Source organism: Columba livia, chromosome 1 (assembly GCF_036013475.1).
Source record: "Columba livia isolate bColLiv1 breed racing homer chromosome 1, bColLiv1.pat.W.v2, whole genome shotgun sequence".
NCBI classification, from domain to species: Eukaryota; Metazoa; Chordata; class Aves; order Columbiformes; family Columbidae; genus Columba; species Columba livia.
In genome coordinates, this window is record NC_088602.1 from 3129460 (window position 1) to 3146380 (window position 16921).

Here is a 16921-nt window from a genome sequence, read left to right on the forward strand (position 1 = left end):
GATGCCTGCAAAGGGAGAGGGCGAAATCTGCCTCTTCCAGCATGTGCAGAAGCGTTAGCTCCTCATCTGGGACCATTTTACAGGCTCCAGAGGATGCTCAAGATAAACTGATTTAGCCTGGCTGGGTTTCAGCTTTGCAGAGGTCTCTGAATCAATTTTAAGGCTGTGCTTGTGGAGGGGATGGTTCTTTACATTTCAATCATTTGTAAAAAATCTAATCATCTGGGCTCCAAATCATCTTGTCTACTGTGTGGCTTTTCTTACTGATGACTCTTGTGAATGTATTTGCTTTTAGTGCTGTGGGAGAAACTGCACAAGGAAATAAAACTTGCAAACTAATTAAACTTCTCAGTCTCGTTGAGAAACTGGAGATGTTGGCAGGGCTGGGAGTAGATCTGATGATCATTCTTATTCTCTTAATAGCTAGAGGACATGGTTAATTATTCAATTGCTTGTTAATGCATTGAAATATTGCTCAGCATTTTAAATTGATTTTTTTTCTTTGTTTTTTTATCTTCTTTCTGCAGGGCACTCCCAGGACCTGATGGATTTCTGATACCTCGCTCCTGAGGGTCTGGAAGGAGCATGGTTAAACACCAACCGCTGCAGTACTACGAGCCGCAGCTATGTCTGTCCTGTCTGACGGGGATCTACGGCTGCCGCTGGAAACGGTACCAGCGGTCACATGATGACACCACCAAGGTGGGTTGTTGACCATGTTGCCTCTTCCCGGTGACTTTGGGTCTCAGATGGGTGTGGGTTCTTGGTTGAAAGTCCTGGATATTTGATTGTATTTTGTGGCCTTGGATACGCCATAGAAACCTCTGGACTTATGGCTTGGAGGTCTTCAAGAAGTCCTTACCGTGTGATAGACGTAGCAGATAGGTTAGATGGTTGTGGTGCTGAAAGTGGTGTGGGTTTGGCCAAATTGGTCTGTATTTTTCTTTTGGCACCAGGGGAGACTTCAGTTTTGCTCCTTGTTCTGTGTTCTATTGCTGTGCTTGTATATGTAGGAACTGCATTTCAGTATAACCTCTAGGTTCTGTGCATGTGAAAATAAGCTTATAGGTAGGGAAAGGCAGCTAGGTGACTTTTCCTTCCTCAGATAAATGCAATTTTAAGAGCTCTGGCAGAGGGAATCCAAGCATCGGGGCTGGATTCACACCTTCCCAGTTGTTTGTGGCTATGAGATGAAGTCTTGTGAGACCTGATGTGTTTATAGGAAGAAAAGTGGAAAAACTGCTGTCAAACTTGCCCTATTGCATCTTCTGGGTAGTGGTGGTTTGTGTATCACTGTTCTTCTGAGTTCTCATGTTGTCTAGAGGGTTTTTTTTTTTTAGTATGCTTGCTACTTAAAGAAATAAAATAAAACCACAACTCAAAACTTAAATATCATTTCTCCTGGCGATGATCCTAAGAGATTCTTTTGCTGCTTTTTAGAGGCTTGGTTTCGTCCTGTTGACAGTCAGATGCTCTGTCTTGTTTTTAAGTCTATAACCAGGGATCTTCTTGGCTGTCGAGTGCTTTTCCTCTGGAAAAAGAGGCTTTTAAGAAGAGAAAACACTTCTAGGCGGCAGATCCTGTGCCAAAAATGCTCCTGGTTCTGAATCGCATCGATTGTTGGTGGTGTAGGTTGGCCGGAGCTCCCATGTGAATTGAAAAGTCATGGCTCGCGTCTGTGCAACATAAAACAAATTTCCTTTTGCAAAGTAGAAATGTTTGTGGTGTTTTTCCTCTTTAGTCGGAGTGATCACTTTTGAGCCAGCAGAAGTTTCCTTTGAGTAAATACCCGGGCACATCCATAGCAGAGGGTGTACTTGGTTTTTTTTAAGACTTTGTCAGGAAAAAAACCAGCAGGACGTAATGTCTTGGCATGCATGCATGTACTTAAATACTCAAAATGCCTTATTCCATATGCCCTGTGAAACCAGACATCACGCTAAAAATCTACAGGAAGATTGCCATTGACTTAAATTCTTTTGGTGGAAGCTGGGTCTGCTTGCACTGATCTATTGTATCAAAAAATATCACTGGCAACCTTCTAATTCTGCTTGGAGTTCCAGTTGTTTTTCAAGTGCTAGAGAGGAATTTCTTGTGTTTCAAGTACCTATGCAGAGCTTAAAAATATGTCAAGTCTCTGAGCCAGTCTTATTGGGGTCTACACGAGGCCTCAACTTCCACTTTGTTGAGCAGAGAAATGAAGAGAACTTTGCTCTTGTGGGAGCTAAAGAAGGAAGTCTTGAATTAGCTCCAGGCTATGCAAAACCAAGGTATGAAGAACCTGATCCCATCAATAAAGTGCATTTTGTTTTCTTTTTCCTTTTGGAGAAATCCAGCCTTATCATAGAATGATTTGGGTTGGAAAGGACCTTCCAAGCTCATCCAGTGCTACCCCTGCCGTGAGCAGGGACATCTTCACCAGCTCAGGTTGCTCAGAGCCCCGTCCAGCCTGGCCTGGGATGTCTCCAGGGATGATTCATCTACCACCTCTCTGGCCAACCTGGACCAGTCAAAAAAATTTCTAGGTACTCCCATCATTGGTGTTTAGTGACCTCTGGTCTGCATGAGAGGACTTTTGGGGTGTGCAGAAAGACTTTCCAAGATCCCAAGGTATTGGATGGGGGATAGGAAGTTGGACATATGCTTGTTGTGTCCAGCCAATGTATTTTAGCCACAATATTTAGGTGTATCTGTAAGGAACTAGCCAGGAAAATACCATAACTTGGGAGCCTATTTTCTTTATACAAAAGCAGTGGTATATTGATGATAATACCTGTTGTATCACCCTGTCTCTCACCCTATAGTAACTCAGCCACTGTAAGCACAGATTAGAAGCAATTGTAGTATAATATGTCATAGAATCACAGGATGTCCTGAGTTGGGAGGGACCCACAAGGACCATCAAGTCCAACTCCTGTCCCTGCACAGGACAACCCCACAGTTCACACTGTGTGTCTGAGGATGTTGTCCAGTCTCTTCTTGAATATTGAATATTGACATGTTTTCCTGAGCATGATTTCAATAAAAAGAGATACGGTATGCATGAGAGGTCATAAGTCTTCAAAATTCCAGAGCTACCCAGGAAGGAAGGAATAGAGTATGTACATGTTATGGTTATCCTCTGTAATTATCAGAAAGTGAGACTCATATTCAAAAAGCAACTTTTCTTCATGTAGGCTGCAGCACGGCTATCTGCTTTCTTTTTAAAAGATCAAACTTTGTAGAATAAAAGGCCTTCACCTAAATTTGGGTTACAACCCAACCTGGCGAAGCGCATCCTTGAAATCTTCTGCCGATGGCTGGAAAAGCTTGTTTTCTGAATTGTGCTACAGCTCAACAGCCAGAGTTTTAATGATTCCTCTCCTTTTCCCCCAAATGTATGCAGATCAGGCTTTCTACTACACATTAAAAATTTACATGAAAATGAACATTTTAATTGCAAGCTTGAGTTCGATTTTTTTTTTGGGAGACTGTTTGCTGAAATTGTAATTATCTCTTGCTTTCCTCTGACCTTTTCAGAATGGAAGAGGGGGGGCTCAAGGTGCCCAACCTGCACGCTTCATCTCCTTTTAAAATTTTGAACATCTGTAAAATTCCTGTTTCTGTTGGTGCCTTTGGCTTTACTGGCAAGATTCCTTTTCATATTTTTTAAAATATTATTTTTTTTTTTTTTTTTTTTTTAAAAGCATATGAAAGCGAAGAAATGGTCTTGCTGAGATTCAAACCATTATACTCCGCAGCTGGTGTGAGGAGGCAATTTCTGGTCTAACTATAGCTTGTTCATCAGGTATTCAACCAAAGAAGTTCTTATGAAGTCAGTGCATCATCTTAATAGGATCCTGAACACAAAAACTCTTGGTCAATAAGCTTTGGCTTGTAGTTCCTATATGATCTTTTAAAGGTCTGAAGTTCAGATGGCAGCTTCCCAGGTAGATCCCACGATCCTGTTGGATTGCCAACAATTAAAACCAAGAGAATGGCTCTGCTAATTGCAGTGTATAAACACAAAACTCTGTGCACATCTTCACCTGGGATGAACTTCTATCTGGGCCCCTCAGTTCAGGAAAGAGACTGAAGTGCTGGAGTGGGTCCAGAGAAGAGCAACAAGACTGGGGAAGGGACTTGAACACAAGCCCTATGGGGAGAGGCTGAGGGAGCTGGGCTTGTTTAGTCTGGAGAAGAGGAGGCTTAGAGGTGAGCTTAGCACTCTCTAGAACTACCTGAAGGGCAGTTCTAGCCAGGTGGGGATTGGGCTCTTCTCCCAGGCAGTCAGCAATAGGACAAGGGGCCATGGGCTTCAACTCTGCCATGGGAAATTGAGGCTGGAGATTAGAAAGCAATTCTTTGCAGAGAGAGTGGTCAGGCATTGGAATGGCTGCCCAGGGAGGTGCTGGACTCACCGGCCCTGGAGGTTTTTAAGCTGAGATTGGACATGGCACTTAGTGCCATGATCTAGTCAATGGACTGGAGTTTGGACCAAGGCTTGGACTGGATGATCTCTGAGGTCTTTTCCAACCCAGTCGATTCTGTGATTTTGTGTGACTCCAGAATAGTTCTTGTTTCTGGGGTTGGCTGCAGTGTCTTTTAAAATCCGCCCAGTGATGTTGCAGGATCAGTATCCATGTGGGAGCCATTGATGGGCTGCATTGTATAAAACATGAAGTTAAATCTTTCAACTGGTTTTGTTCAGGTTTGTGGTGTGGTGGTTTTTTATTGCTTCCAAAACCACGTAGTCTGTATGCAGCAAATAACACACCTGGGAAATCATCTTAGGTGGGAGTGAGGAAAGACACATTCTGCAGAAGAAAATTGCAGTGATAATTTTTTATCTGTCCAACAAACAGAAGCCACCACTTCTGTTGTTGCTTTTTTTTTTGTTACCGTGTACTGAAAAATCTTGGCATCTTTATTTATATTATTCAGTTCCCTGTCAAATAGGATAAAATACTGTCACTATTTGCAAAGGGGTTTGGCTTCTCTATTTAGCAGGCACAGCTGATACTGAACTTTCCAACCGCAAAACCTCCTGAGAGACAAGCTGAACCAGACAAAATGTATAATAACTGTGATTTCTTCTTGTCTCCCCATTTCCCTTGGAAGCTTCCCGTAAAACTGTCTTTTCCTCCAGGAAATTATCAAGGATAGATGCCTGGTTTGGTTATGTATGCTAGGAAGGGCTGTCATCACCTGGGAATGAACCCAAAACTGGCAGTTTTGGATCCCAGGTGGGTGAAACTGCAAGACATAACAAGGGCAAGTGTAGAGTCTTGCATCCGGGCAGGAACAACCCCAGGTTCCAGTGTAAGTTGGGGAACAGCCTGTTGGAGAGCAGTGTAGGGGAAAGGGACCTGGGGGTCCTGGGGACAGCAGGGTGAGCATGAGCCAGCACTGGGCCCTTGTGGCCAGGAAGCCAATGGTACCTGGGGTGGGTTAGAAGGGGGTGGTCAGTAGGTCAGAGAGGTTCTCCTGCCCCTCTGCTCTGCCCTGGGGAGACCACACCTGGAATATTGTGTCCAGTTGTGGTCCCTCAGTTCCAGCAGGACAGGGAACTGCTGGAGAGAGTCCAGCGCAGCCACCAAGATGCTGAAGGGAGTGGAGCATCTCCCGTGTGAGGAAAGGCTGAGGGAGCTGGGGCTCTGGAGCTGGACAAGAGGAGACTGAGGGGTGACCTTATTCATGGTTACAGATATAAAGGGTGAGTGTCAGGAGGATGGAGACAGGCTCTTCTCAGTGACAACCAATGACAGAACAAGGGGTAATGGATTCAAACTGGAACATAAGAGGTTCCACCTAAGTTGGAGAAGGAACTTCTTCCCGGTGAGTGTGCCAGAGCCTGGCCCAGGCTGGCCAGGGAGGTTGTGGAGTCTCCTTCTCTGCAGACATTCCAACCCGCCTGGACACCTTCCTGTGTAACCTCATCTGGGTGTTCCTGCTCCATGGGGGGATTGCACTGGATGAGCTTTCCAGGTCCCTTCCAACCCCTCACATTCTGGGATTCTGTGATCCCTGTGATTTTCTGTTCTTCAGTGTCATCTCCAACATTTAAATAAAGGTTTTTTCACGAGCTTTCTGTGAGTGGTGCGCTTCATAGTACCTGTGCAACCTCTTTCCTTCTTCCCATTTCTCTTGTAAACACCCCTGAGAGGATGTGAGTGAGAGATTAAATCTTGTATGTACAGAAATCCCCCTGTTTTCTGAATGCTCTAATCCCACAGGTGTTCACCTGAACATCTAAGAAACCACATCCTTGTTCAAAATGTGGCGAGATGGTGAAACTCGGGTTAAGACGCACATCCAAGCTCAGGTCAGGATTTCTTTGAAAGCTTTGAGTCAATGAAACATGGTGATGGTTGAGTCAGTGGGTGATGGTCAGGTCAATGAAACATGGTCTTGCAGGGTTGGATTTTGGGTATAACATTGAAGTTTTGTTGTCTTTAGGCACACAGCTTGTTCAGAACCAGCTTTAAAACCTCTCTTATCATTCAGTGTGGCTTTGTAGAGCTGATGCATATATGAACATGGTCTGTTTAAAGCCCTTACACTTGCCTTTCTGCCTTAGGAACCACATTGCCCCATGAGTGTCCCAGAAACTTCATGTTTTTAAAGTATTTTGTTTTGGGGTTGGGTTGGGTGTTTGCTTTGAATGTGGGGAGAGAAAAAAAACATTGTCCCCTTCTTTTCTCAGACATCCCCACTAGTGGCTGATGGGACCAGCATGGGGACCTGGTCCAAGAGCTGGAAATTCTGGTTGGTTGTACCCACCAGCTCCTGGCGTTGGGAGAGCGACTCCTGCAGCCCTTGATTCCAGCACCGCTGTTGGGTGGCATTTCTCCCCTGCTGTTTTCATACTCCATTTGTCTGTGCCAGCAAGTGTTCTTGATTTTTGTGGTTGTCCCCTCTCTGAACTTGTGTCCTTGTGTGTCATCTTATGGTCCTATATGTTTTTTCTAGTCCTTCTAGTAGCTGCTGCAGTGTTTTTCTCTCTTCTTCCGTCTTCTTCTGACAGTAATACTCGGTAATGGGAGCAGTGATGTTTCCTTGTTGCTGTTGCTTCCAAGACTTACTACTCCCATCCATGAAAGCTGTCAAGCCTGCAGCAATGCCTTGTGGTGTGTCAGCTCTTCTGAACCCAGCAGCAGATGCTCCCCAGTTTTTGGAGTTCAGGAGCTGCTGTGTTATAGAATCACAGAACAGTTTGGATTGGAAGGGACCTTCAAAGCTCAGCCAGTCCAACTGCTGCCGTGAGAAGGGACATCTTCACCAGTTCAGGTTGCTCAGAGCCCCGTCCAGCATGGCCTGGGATGTCTCCAGGGATGGTTCATCCACTGCCTCTCTGGCCAACTTGGGACAGTGTCTCACCACAAAAAATTTCTTCCTCTCTGGCCTGAATCTCCCTCCTTTAGTTTAAAACCATCACCCCTTGTCCTATCACAACAGACCCTGCTCAGAAATTTGTCCCCATCTTTCCTATGGGTGTCTTTTAAGTCTGGAAAGGCTGCACTAAGGTCCCTCTGGAGCTTCTCTTCTCCAGGCTGAGTCAATGCGACCTCTTATATTTAGTGTGTGAAATGGCATAAATCCTTTTGGCAGCATCATGTTTTTTTTCTCTGTGACTGGATAAACTGAGGCACAGCAGTCAAGCTGTTGTGAGATGACTTGGTGGTGTCCACCACCGATGACTCTTGAATCCCATAATCATCTTAACATGGACACTTCTCCCTGCTACCTGTGAATACACTTGAGGTATTCCTGATGTCCCTGGTTGCTGCCCCTTGGTTTGGAGGTGAGGAGCTAGGGACAGCATCTTGTGTGACACTGTGGACGACGCCACCAGGAATCACAGTGGGTCGCACTTATGTTCTCTGCAGTTTTAACTTGTCTGCCTGCAAATCCGGGCTCTGGGTAATATTATAAGTGGCTCCTGAGCAGGGCTGACCTGTTTTATAGGTGATTGATTAGCTCATATAACAACAGCTTGCAGAATTTCCAATACTTTGTCACTGCTACTTTATTCAGAAACTTTGAAGTGATCCATGCGCGAGCTCCCTGTGATAAACAACCCGGCCAGCGCCCCTTAGATACACAAAGGTGCCTTGTGACTTTTCCAGCATTATTGGCCTCTGGGGTTTTATTCAGTTTGTGGCATTTCCTTTTTATAGCTGCCAGATGTGCTCCCTCCAACTGTTTTTCCCTTATGCGTTATACTAATTATCTGGGTGAAAAAGAATGTTACTGGAGCCCATCATCTCTCCTTCCTCCTGTTTGCTCTTGGACCTTTTCAGACACAGCAGATGCTGCTGCTCCTGTCCTACTTGAAGCCACTGTGTGTATCGTCTTGCCTTAAATGGTAATTGGGGAAGGTGACCTCAATATTACTGGCTGTCAGTAGGTTGTTTGCATCAAGAAACCCACTGAGGATGCACCAGAAAGTCTCCAAGAGGCTGGTGAAGCTCCAAAACCACAGAATAGCAAACGAAGAGAAGATGGTCAGGTTGAACCTTTACCATCCCTTGTTTTCATCCTGGGTTGCGCTGAAAACCAACCTGGAATTAGCAGCTTAAAACAGGGCTGATAATTAGCGTGTCTGTAGTCTGAGTTGGCAAGTGGATCTGAGGGCTGATGGCCAAGTGTTGTCTGTGCAGGAAAAATTGGCTTTAGGTGTTTGGGGATAGGCAAAGACAGACAGGAACTACACCTTAAAGTTAGGGAAGGATGGAGGTAAAAAAAAGGACCTTTAAACATTCTTAGACAAGCCAGAACAAAACCAAACTTGTCCTGTTTCTGGTATTCAGGAAGTCTCCGTGTTTCTTTTGTCCTTACTCCAGCAGCCACCAGAGGAGAGATGGCTCTTTAATTTTACTTTATTATCTTTATTTTCTTTCTTCTCCTTTATCTTTGGTTCCCAGACAGAAGTCTTGGCTGCCTGTGCTTCCCATGGAATCTGTCACATGTTATCAGGGGATTTAGCCAAGCCTTTCCTAGAAAGTATTTGGAAAGCGATGACTTCAGACTCACCGTTCTCAGCTTGGGGAAGAAGAAAGGCTGCGAGCACATATGGTTGATGTCTTGAAGCCCTTGAAGATAAGCACTGCTGAAGGAGGACACTTGAAAAGCTCAGATAGTTGGCTGTGAGGGAACTGATTTCTGACCTATTATTGGAATGAGCTTCTTGAGAGAGATGGGAACAGAGTTTGAGGGTTTCCAGGGGTGGCTGAGGGAAGAGATGGGAGGAAGCTACAACCCATTATGTGCTCAGAAAGCTGATCCGAGGCTTGGAATTTGTGGCTGTCACCAAAACAGCAACTAAAAATGACCTTAGGTGCTGTGCTTTAGATTGAGACAGATTCATCCTGATAATTTTCCTTGAGGTTTCTCTCTGAATTCCTCCTTGTATGGTTATGACTATGCAAGTGTTTCCGTGCCAGTCATCCAGATTTTTGATGCTTGGGGAAGAAAAGGCTCTATGGGTCTCTTGCCTCCTGATGCAGCATGTCCTGTCTGGGATACTGTAGTGCAAGACTTACTGAATATGTGTTTCCTTTGTAATGCTTTTTTTTTTTTAATCTGGATAAGACAAAGGTGTTTTCTTAGTCCATTGACCAGCTACAGACGTGTTTAGGGCAGAAGATGCTTTAGCTAGTGCATCCCTCTCCCCATCTCTACCACCCTTAAGTGTTTGCACAGAGCAATTAAAGCAACCCAGCAAGGAGCAGAGCTACCCCAATTTCTGCTCATGGTTCTGCTGCTGTGTTATAGAGCATAACATGTTTATAATAACTGTTGTGTCTTGTGGCATGTGTTGAGCTATTAGAATATGCTCTTGTGTGGGCATGTTGTTGTCCTAGCAAAGAGATGTGGACCGCTGGGGCATGTGTAAGAGGGGTGGAGAAATACAGAAATGCTCACAGCCAGGTAATCACAGAATGGTTTGGGAGGGATCATCCAGCCTCCCCCGGTGCCACCCCTGCCATGAGCAGGGACATCTTCACCAGCTCAGGTTGCTCAGAGCCCTGTCTAACCTGGCCTGAGATGTCTCCAGGGATGGTTCATCCACCACCTCTCTGGCCAACCTGGTCCAGGCTCTCACCACCCTCAGGGTACAACATTTCTTCCTCATGTCTGGCCTGAATCTCCCTTCTTTAATTTGAAGCCATCACCCCTTGTCCTATCACAACAGGCCCTGCTCCAAAAGTCTGTCCCTGTTTTTCTTATTGTCCCCTTTTAAGCCTGGAAATGACGCACTAAGGTCTCCCTGGAGCTTCTCTTCTCCAGCTGAACACCCCAACTCTCTCAGCCTGTCCTCCCAGCAGAGGTGATTGTTTTTCATTAAACCCTCCATCCCCAGACTGGATTGACACCGGGGGTTGCCCTGACCCATGTGCAGGACGTTGCACTTGGCCTTGTTGAACCTCATGAGGTTCACATGGACCCACTTGTTGAGCTTGTCCCGGTCCCTCTGGATGGATCCTGTCCCTCCGGTGTGTCACCTGCACCGCTCAGCTTGGGGTCATCTGCAGACCTGATCACACGATGTCACTGAAGATATTAAACAGTGCTGGTCGCTGTCCTTTCTGCAAGCAGCAGCATTTAAACATCAATGGTGCTCACCTAGAAATGCTGTAAGGAAGATTAGAAACCCAATTGCCCTTTAATTTAAATAAATGCCTCATGCAGATGCCCTGTGGTATGAGAGGTGAAGACGGTGGGTTAGTTATGTCTGCTTTTATTTCAGAGATGGTGTTTTTACATCACATGTCTCTTAATCCTCTGTTTAAATAAACACAAGGTGTCTGAACTGTGTAGATATGTGAGGAGAGATGATAGGGGAATATCTAATACTTGTAATGCCTATCCCTGCCTTTAAAATATCTATTTCTGCTGGTGTAGCTGCAAGTCAGTATAAATGAGATATCAAACTCTTCCTAATGAATTGGGTGTCTGCTGTTTAAAATTTATTCCTTTAAAGTGAAATGTGGATGATCCAAGATGGTCTATCTGGTTAAAGACATCACGTGGCCTTGAACTGAGGTTTCTGATGGCTTTTTCGGGTCCTGTTGTGAAAAGACAAATGAGGACCTGTGATCTGTCTGCATAATGGATTGCCATGCTGTGTCTGCGATATGTGTGCTAATTCACTTTATAGCGAAATACTCTTGTAATTCCTGCTGGGTGAGAGCTGTTAAATGACCTGAACAGATGATTTAAGCCATGTTGATGTGATATATGTGTTACTATAGGCTTTGGAGCTGGGACTTTGCTGGGTCTTCAGTGCTAATCCCCAGACAACCAAAGGTCACTGGTCACAGGAATTGCTTGCTTTGCTGAAAACCACTATTAGAGGATGGGTGAATGTGGCCTTTTTCCATGGAGTTTCAATTTGTTAAAGTTTGTGAGTGTAGGTCTGAAGCCACAGAAGGTTTTGGTTTGAAAAGAGGCTCTTTCAAGTCAGTTTGATTTGAGGTTGGGCACTAAGGCACTGGATGCTGCACATTGGATTCTCTTGACTCAAGGAGATGCCTGGGAGTCGGGGAAAAGCATAGACCTCTCCTTGTGTCTGGGGTTGGAGGTGATTCTCCTGGGGGCATGGGCACCATTCAAGTGTTGTCTTGCTCAGTGATGTTGAGATTCATCTGCTGAAATGCATTTAAAGCTTTGGCAGTGATGGAAATTTCCTTCCACGGTGGCGAAGAAAAAAAGGCAGGATTTCTCCCAGTTTTCCTAAGGCCATCTGCCAAGGAAGATCTCATCGGAAGTGTGACTGCAGCCAGCCTTCACGGCCAAACTGAATTTACACAGGACATCGTGCTGTTGTGTTATAAGATGTTTTTTCTCTCTTCTGTCTCATTGTCTTCTCATTGCGTATTCTGTAAAACAGGTCTGAGGTCAGCTGAGCCAGGAATTGCAGTTGCTGTGGATGGTGTCATCAGACCAAAATTTGCAGAGTGTTACTGGGTCTGTCTGGGAATGGTATATTTTCACAGAATCCCAGAATGTCAGGGGTTGGAAGGGACCTGGAAATCTCATCCAGTGCAATCCCCCCATGGAGCAGGAACACCCAGATGAGGTTACACAGGAAGGTGTCCAGGCGGGTTGGAATGTCTGCACAGAAGGAGACTCCACAACCCCCTGGGCAGCCTGGGCCAGGCTCTGCCACCCTCACCAGGAACAAGTTTCTTCTCAAATTTAAGTGGAACCTCTTGTGTTCCAGTTTGAACCCATTACCCCTTGTCCTATCATTGGTTGTCACCAAGAAGAGCCTGGCTCCATCCTCCTGACACTCACCCTTCATATATTTGTAAACATTAATGAGGTCACCCCTCAGTGTCCTCTTGTCCAGCTCCAGAGCCCCAGCTCCCTCAGCCTTTCCTCACACGGGAGATGCTCCACTCCCTTCAGCATCTTGGTGGCTGCGCTGGACTCTCTCCAGCAGTTCCCTGTCCTGCTGGAACTGAGGGGCCACAACTGGACACAATATTCCAGGTGTGGTCTCCCCAGGGCAGAGCAGAGGTGGAGGGAACCTCTCTTGACCTACTACTTTTGGTCTTCACAAAAAAGCAAGACCTCACTTAGACTGGGCAGGAGTCCTATGGTAGATTGACAAGGAACAAAGATGTGTTCCAGGCTCAGAAATTAGGCTTAGCCTGCTAAGAGCCTGCTTATTCTTGAGACGTATATCCTCAGCTCCTAGGAAGGTTGGGATGAACCTACCACAGGGCAAAGCTGATGCTGAAGCCATTCTCTGCTTAGGTGAGCCTGAAGAAGACCATTGCTGGTCACTTCTAGATCCTACTTTGGAGGCACAAGCCCAGAAATCTTGTGTATTCATGACTGTTTGAACAAAAGGCCAGGCTGCCAGGCAGCATTAAAAATTATAGTCTATTCAATAAATACAGTTTTGGCCTTAGTGGGTTTGGGTTATGTTTTTGCTCCAAAGCCATTTTTCAGTACAAATAATTGGTCAATGACCGCAGATACCGTGGCCTCTGTAAATTCCTGCTTGCTCGATGTAAAAGATGCTTCCTACTTCACTAACACTTGTTTAAAGGATGGGAAATCCCAAGTCCTTAAAACCTCAAGAAAGCCACAGAATTTGATAATTTTCTGCCTGGGGCTGCCTAAAACTGTCAGGGTGAGGATGTTTGACTAATGCTAAATCTCTGGCTTAGTCCTGATGTGGGCAAAATGCCTGTGGGAGGGAGCCTGCAAAACCCATTGACTGTTGTGCTGAGATGGGATTATGGGCTCAGACTGGGTGATTAACGTGCCCTAGGATTTATAACTCTTTGTAGGTGTCAAAGGGTTTGTTTTACTGCAGAGCATCTGCAAAATGTGTTTCAGGCTGTAAACAGCCAGCAGGGAACTGAAGCTGCAGCTGGAGAAAAGCAGGAGGCAGGTGGGAGACATGAGAAAAGCGGGGAGAAAGAGGTATTTTTGGGTCATGGTCCCTTAGAGCTTTGCTAACATGAGCCGGTGGCTTTGCCTGTTGGGTTTTGCTGGGGCTTTTCCCTGGGCACCTGGGTACAGCAATGTCCTAGTCTAAAGGCCGTGGTGTGCAACCACTCCTGCAAAATCTTCATCCGTGCTCCAGGCTGGGCACAGAGTGGCTGGAGAGCAGTCAGACAGAAAGGGACCTGGGGGACTAATGGACAGGAAGCTCAACATGAGCCAACAGTGTGCCCAGGTGGCCAAGAAGGCCAATGGTGTCCTGTCCTGTATCCAAACGAGCGTGGTCAGCAGGACAAGGGCAGTGATCCTTCCCCTGTGCTCTGCATTGCGGAGGCCACACCTGGAGTATTGTGTTCAGTTCTGGGCCCCTCAGCTCAGGAAAGAGATTGAAGTGCTGGAGCGGGTCCAGAGAAGAGCAACAAGACTGGGGAAGGGCCTTGAGCACAAGCCCTATGGGGAGAGGCTGAGGGAGCTGGGCTTGTTTAGTCTGGAGAAGAGGAGGCTTAGAGGTGAGCTCAGCATTCTCTAGAACTACCTGAAGGGCAGTTCTAGCCAGGTGGGGATTGGGCTCTTCTCCCAGGCAGTCAGCAATAGGACAAGGGGCCATGGGCTTCAGCTCTGACAGGGGAAATGGATGGCTGGAGATGAGAAAGCAATTCTTTGCAGAGAGAGTGGTCAGGCATTGGAATGGCTGCCCAGGGAGGTGCTGGACTCACCGGCCCTGGAGGTTTTTAAGCTGAGATTGGACATGGCACTTAGTGCCATGATCTAGTCAATGGACTGGAGTTGGACCAATGGTTGGACTTGATGATCTCTGAGGTCTTTTCCAACCCAGCTGATTCTGTGATTCTTTCTGTGATTGAAAGATGCTGGGTGGGAAATGGGACTTGGATACTCAATCAACTCACGGTTTCACCTGTCACCCCATATGGCAGAGCCTTTCCAAGCTGTCCCTTGGACTTCCCTCTACTGGTTTTGGCTGGGAAAGAGTTTATTTATTGGGTAGGAGCTGGTATGGTGCTTTGTTTTGGATTTGTGACTGAGTGTTGATAACACAAAGGCATTTTTTCAAGCTGTTGCTGAGGAGAGCTTACACAGCATCAAGGTAGAATATTTACTGATTTTCTTCTAAAAGAGGGGAAAAAAAGAAGCAAAGTGTTTTTTCTGCTTGTTTACCAAAGCAACTTTATTCCCTCTTGGCTGTGCTAGAGTTAGACTTTTTAAATTAGATTGGATAATTCCAAAAGAGACAATAAGAACCTGTACTTCTGCTAGTGCAACCTTCATTGTTGGTAGGTGCACTAACACAGGTTAATTCAATGAGTTGCTGTTTACTCAGATGTTTAATCTTTTTGCATATATGGAGCCATAAGTGTGTGAATTTTGTGAATTGTGTAAGTGAAATGATATTAGCATAATGGAAGTTTGACCTCCATTGTGGTGTCTGAAGCCCTCTCTCTAATCTCAACAAGGACGGTGAGAAATCCAGAGTCTTTTTCAATAGGAAATTTTACTTTTATCACCCAGAGGGAAACAAGTATGACCTTGCTCCCCATCATGGTTTGAATTTGCCAGTCTCCTGATCCACCGAGTCTGCTTTTCCAGCACCTTTCCCCAATTCCCAGGTGCCCTGGAAGAGATCCAAGGCCAGTTGTGCTATGACAGAGCACAAAATGTTGGAGAACTTCACAGCGTGTCCTTGCTGGAGGGCTGGATGCCCTGGGAGGGTGTATAGGCCAGTAGAATCACAGACTAATTTGGGTTGGAAGGGACCTTCGAAGTTCACCCAGTGCCCCCCCTGCCATGAGCAGGGACATCTTCACCAGCTCAGGTTGCTCAGAGCCCCGTCCAGCCTGGCCTGGGATGTCTCCAGGGATGGTTCATCCACCACCTCTCTGGCCAACCTAGGCCAGTGTTTTATCACCCTCAATGTGAAAAATTCCTTCCTGGCTGAGTAACAGTCTGAGAGTAGATGAGATCTTCTGCCTTCTCAGCATATGTCCTGTCACCTGGGACACAGCCTTCTCCTCTTTTTCACTCCTGCATGGCCCCAAAATTGTGAGTGGCTAAAAATAATCATGCAAGATGTTGATGGAGATTAAGAGGCTGCGTTCCCACAGGGACCTGCCTGGGGATTGCTGATGCAAACAGCCTCTTGTTGGTGTCCTCTGTTTTCAGCAGTGGATTAGATATTTATAAGAACAAGTTAAACTTGGCACCATTTCAGCATTAATTTTAAATGGCTGTAAATAGCAGCCTTCAGGGAAGGGGAAGAGAAATAGAGATCTTGGTGCTGAAGAGGCTGAACTTCCTGTGAAGCCATGCATGGAGTACAGATGGTCCGAGATTGTGGTGTCCTACAACTTTAGCCCTTTTCAGATGTATATCTGGTTCCACAGGAGATACGTGAGTGGGTTTGAGTGCTCCATGAAGGTGCTGGTACTTTGCCGGCAGAAGGAAAGATGTGGTGATGGGAAGCCCAGTTCTTGCCAGTGTGATGGGTGAGAGATGCTGTTCTGTAGGTGGTTGGGCACAAGCTGATGTATAGGTTGCTGCTGTGGGGAGACAGAGCAAGCTTAGGATGGGAAGGCTCCAAAATAGCGATGAGCTGCCAAATATTGGGGAGGAAAGCATTATTTTGGGGGTGAAAAGGAAGAATTAGATGGAGAAGGTGAGCTGGAAGAGATGCTCCAAAGTCCTGCATCATCTGGGAGCAACCTGTCCAGGTGTCTGCTGTGCTAAGAGCTTTTTGGAAGCTCTACGTGCCTCAATACAGGGATGCTCAAGTGAGGGATGGAAATATTTGCTGTAGGCTTCAGCAAGGCACAGAGCTCAGCCTGCTCAGCGTGTTTTAATTTCTATTAATTCCTCTTCCCCAATACACACATTGTTCTTCAAGCTCATCTCTTTGGTGTTGGATTAATGCGGAATTGAGACTAAGAGACTCGGGAAGGGTAAATTTTCAGTGAAGTACAGTAAAATAGGCAGTTGCTTTTAGCCGCTGCTGGTGTCCTATGTATTTATGGAAGAGAGAAATGTTGATATAATGGGAAACAAAGGGTCTACATCAATACCCTCTTATCTCCCATTCCTTTCATGAAAGTCCTACCTCTGTGCTGCTGATAGCTGCTTTGGAGGTCGGGAGGAGGACAAGGTAGGCTGAGGATTTTGATGCTCTTGTGCACTCTTTTCCATTACTGACGTAATTTTGATTGCACGTTTATCAGCTGCTTTTGTTTTCCTCGGGTGACAGATTTAAATGCATTGATGAAAGCCTCCAAGAGACAATCCTGTGTGAAAGAGCAAGTGTTTGTCCCACTGTGGTTCTCCCAGCCCCACTATGCACCACTTTCCTGCAACAGCTTTGTGCTCCTTTGCAGAACGTGGTGGTTTGTGTGTGAGAAGGTCCTTTAGCTATTAATAAAAATGGCAGGAAAAAATGTCACTCCTACAGGACTGTAAAATTGTGATTAAC

At 45.9% G+C, this 16921-nt stretch overlaps 1 protein-coding gene across 5 annotated transcripts in view; it reads left to right on the forward strand.

Moving 5' to 3' along the window:
* Positions 1–16921, forward strand: part of GDPD5 (glycerophosphodiester phosphodiesterase domain containing 5) — a 189088-nt gene that overhangs the window by 68336 nt on the left and 103831 nt on the right. For all 5 annotated transcript variants that reach the window (XM_065065554.1, XM_021285101.2, XM_065065505.1 and 2 more), the window contains exon 2: positions 528–702. In XM_065065554.1, the coding sequence (XP_064921626.1) occupies positions 586–702 (117 nt within the window). In that variant the 5' untranslated portion in view covers positions 528–585. The remainder of the gene's footprint in view (positions 1–527; positions 703–16921) is intronic.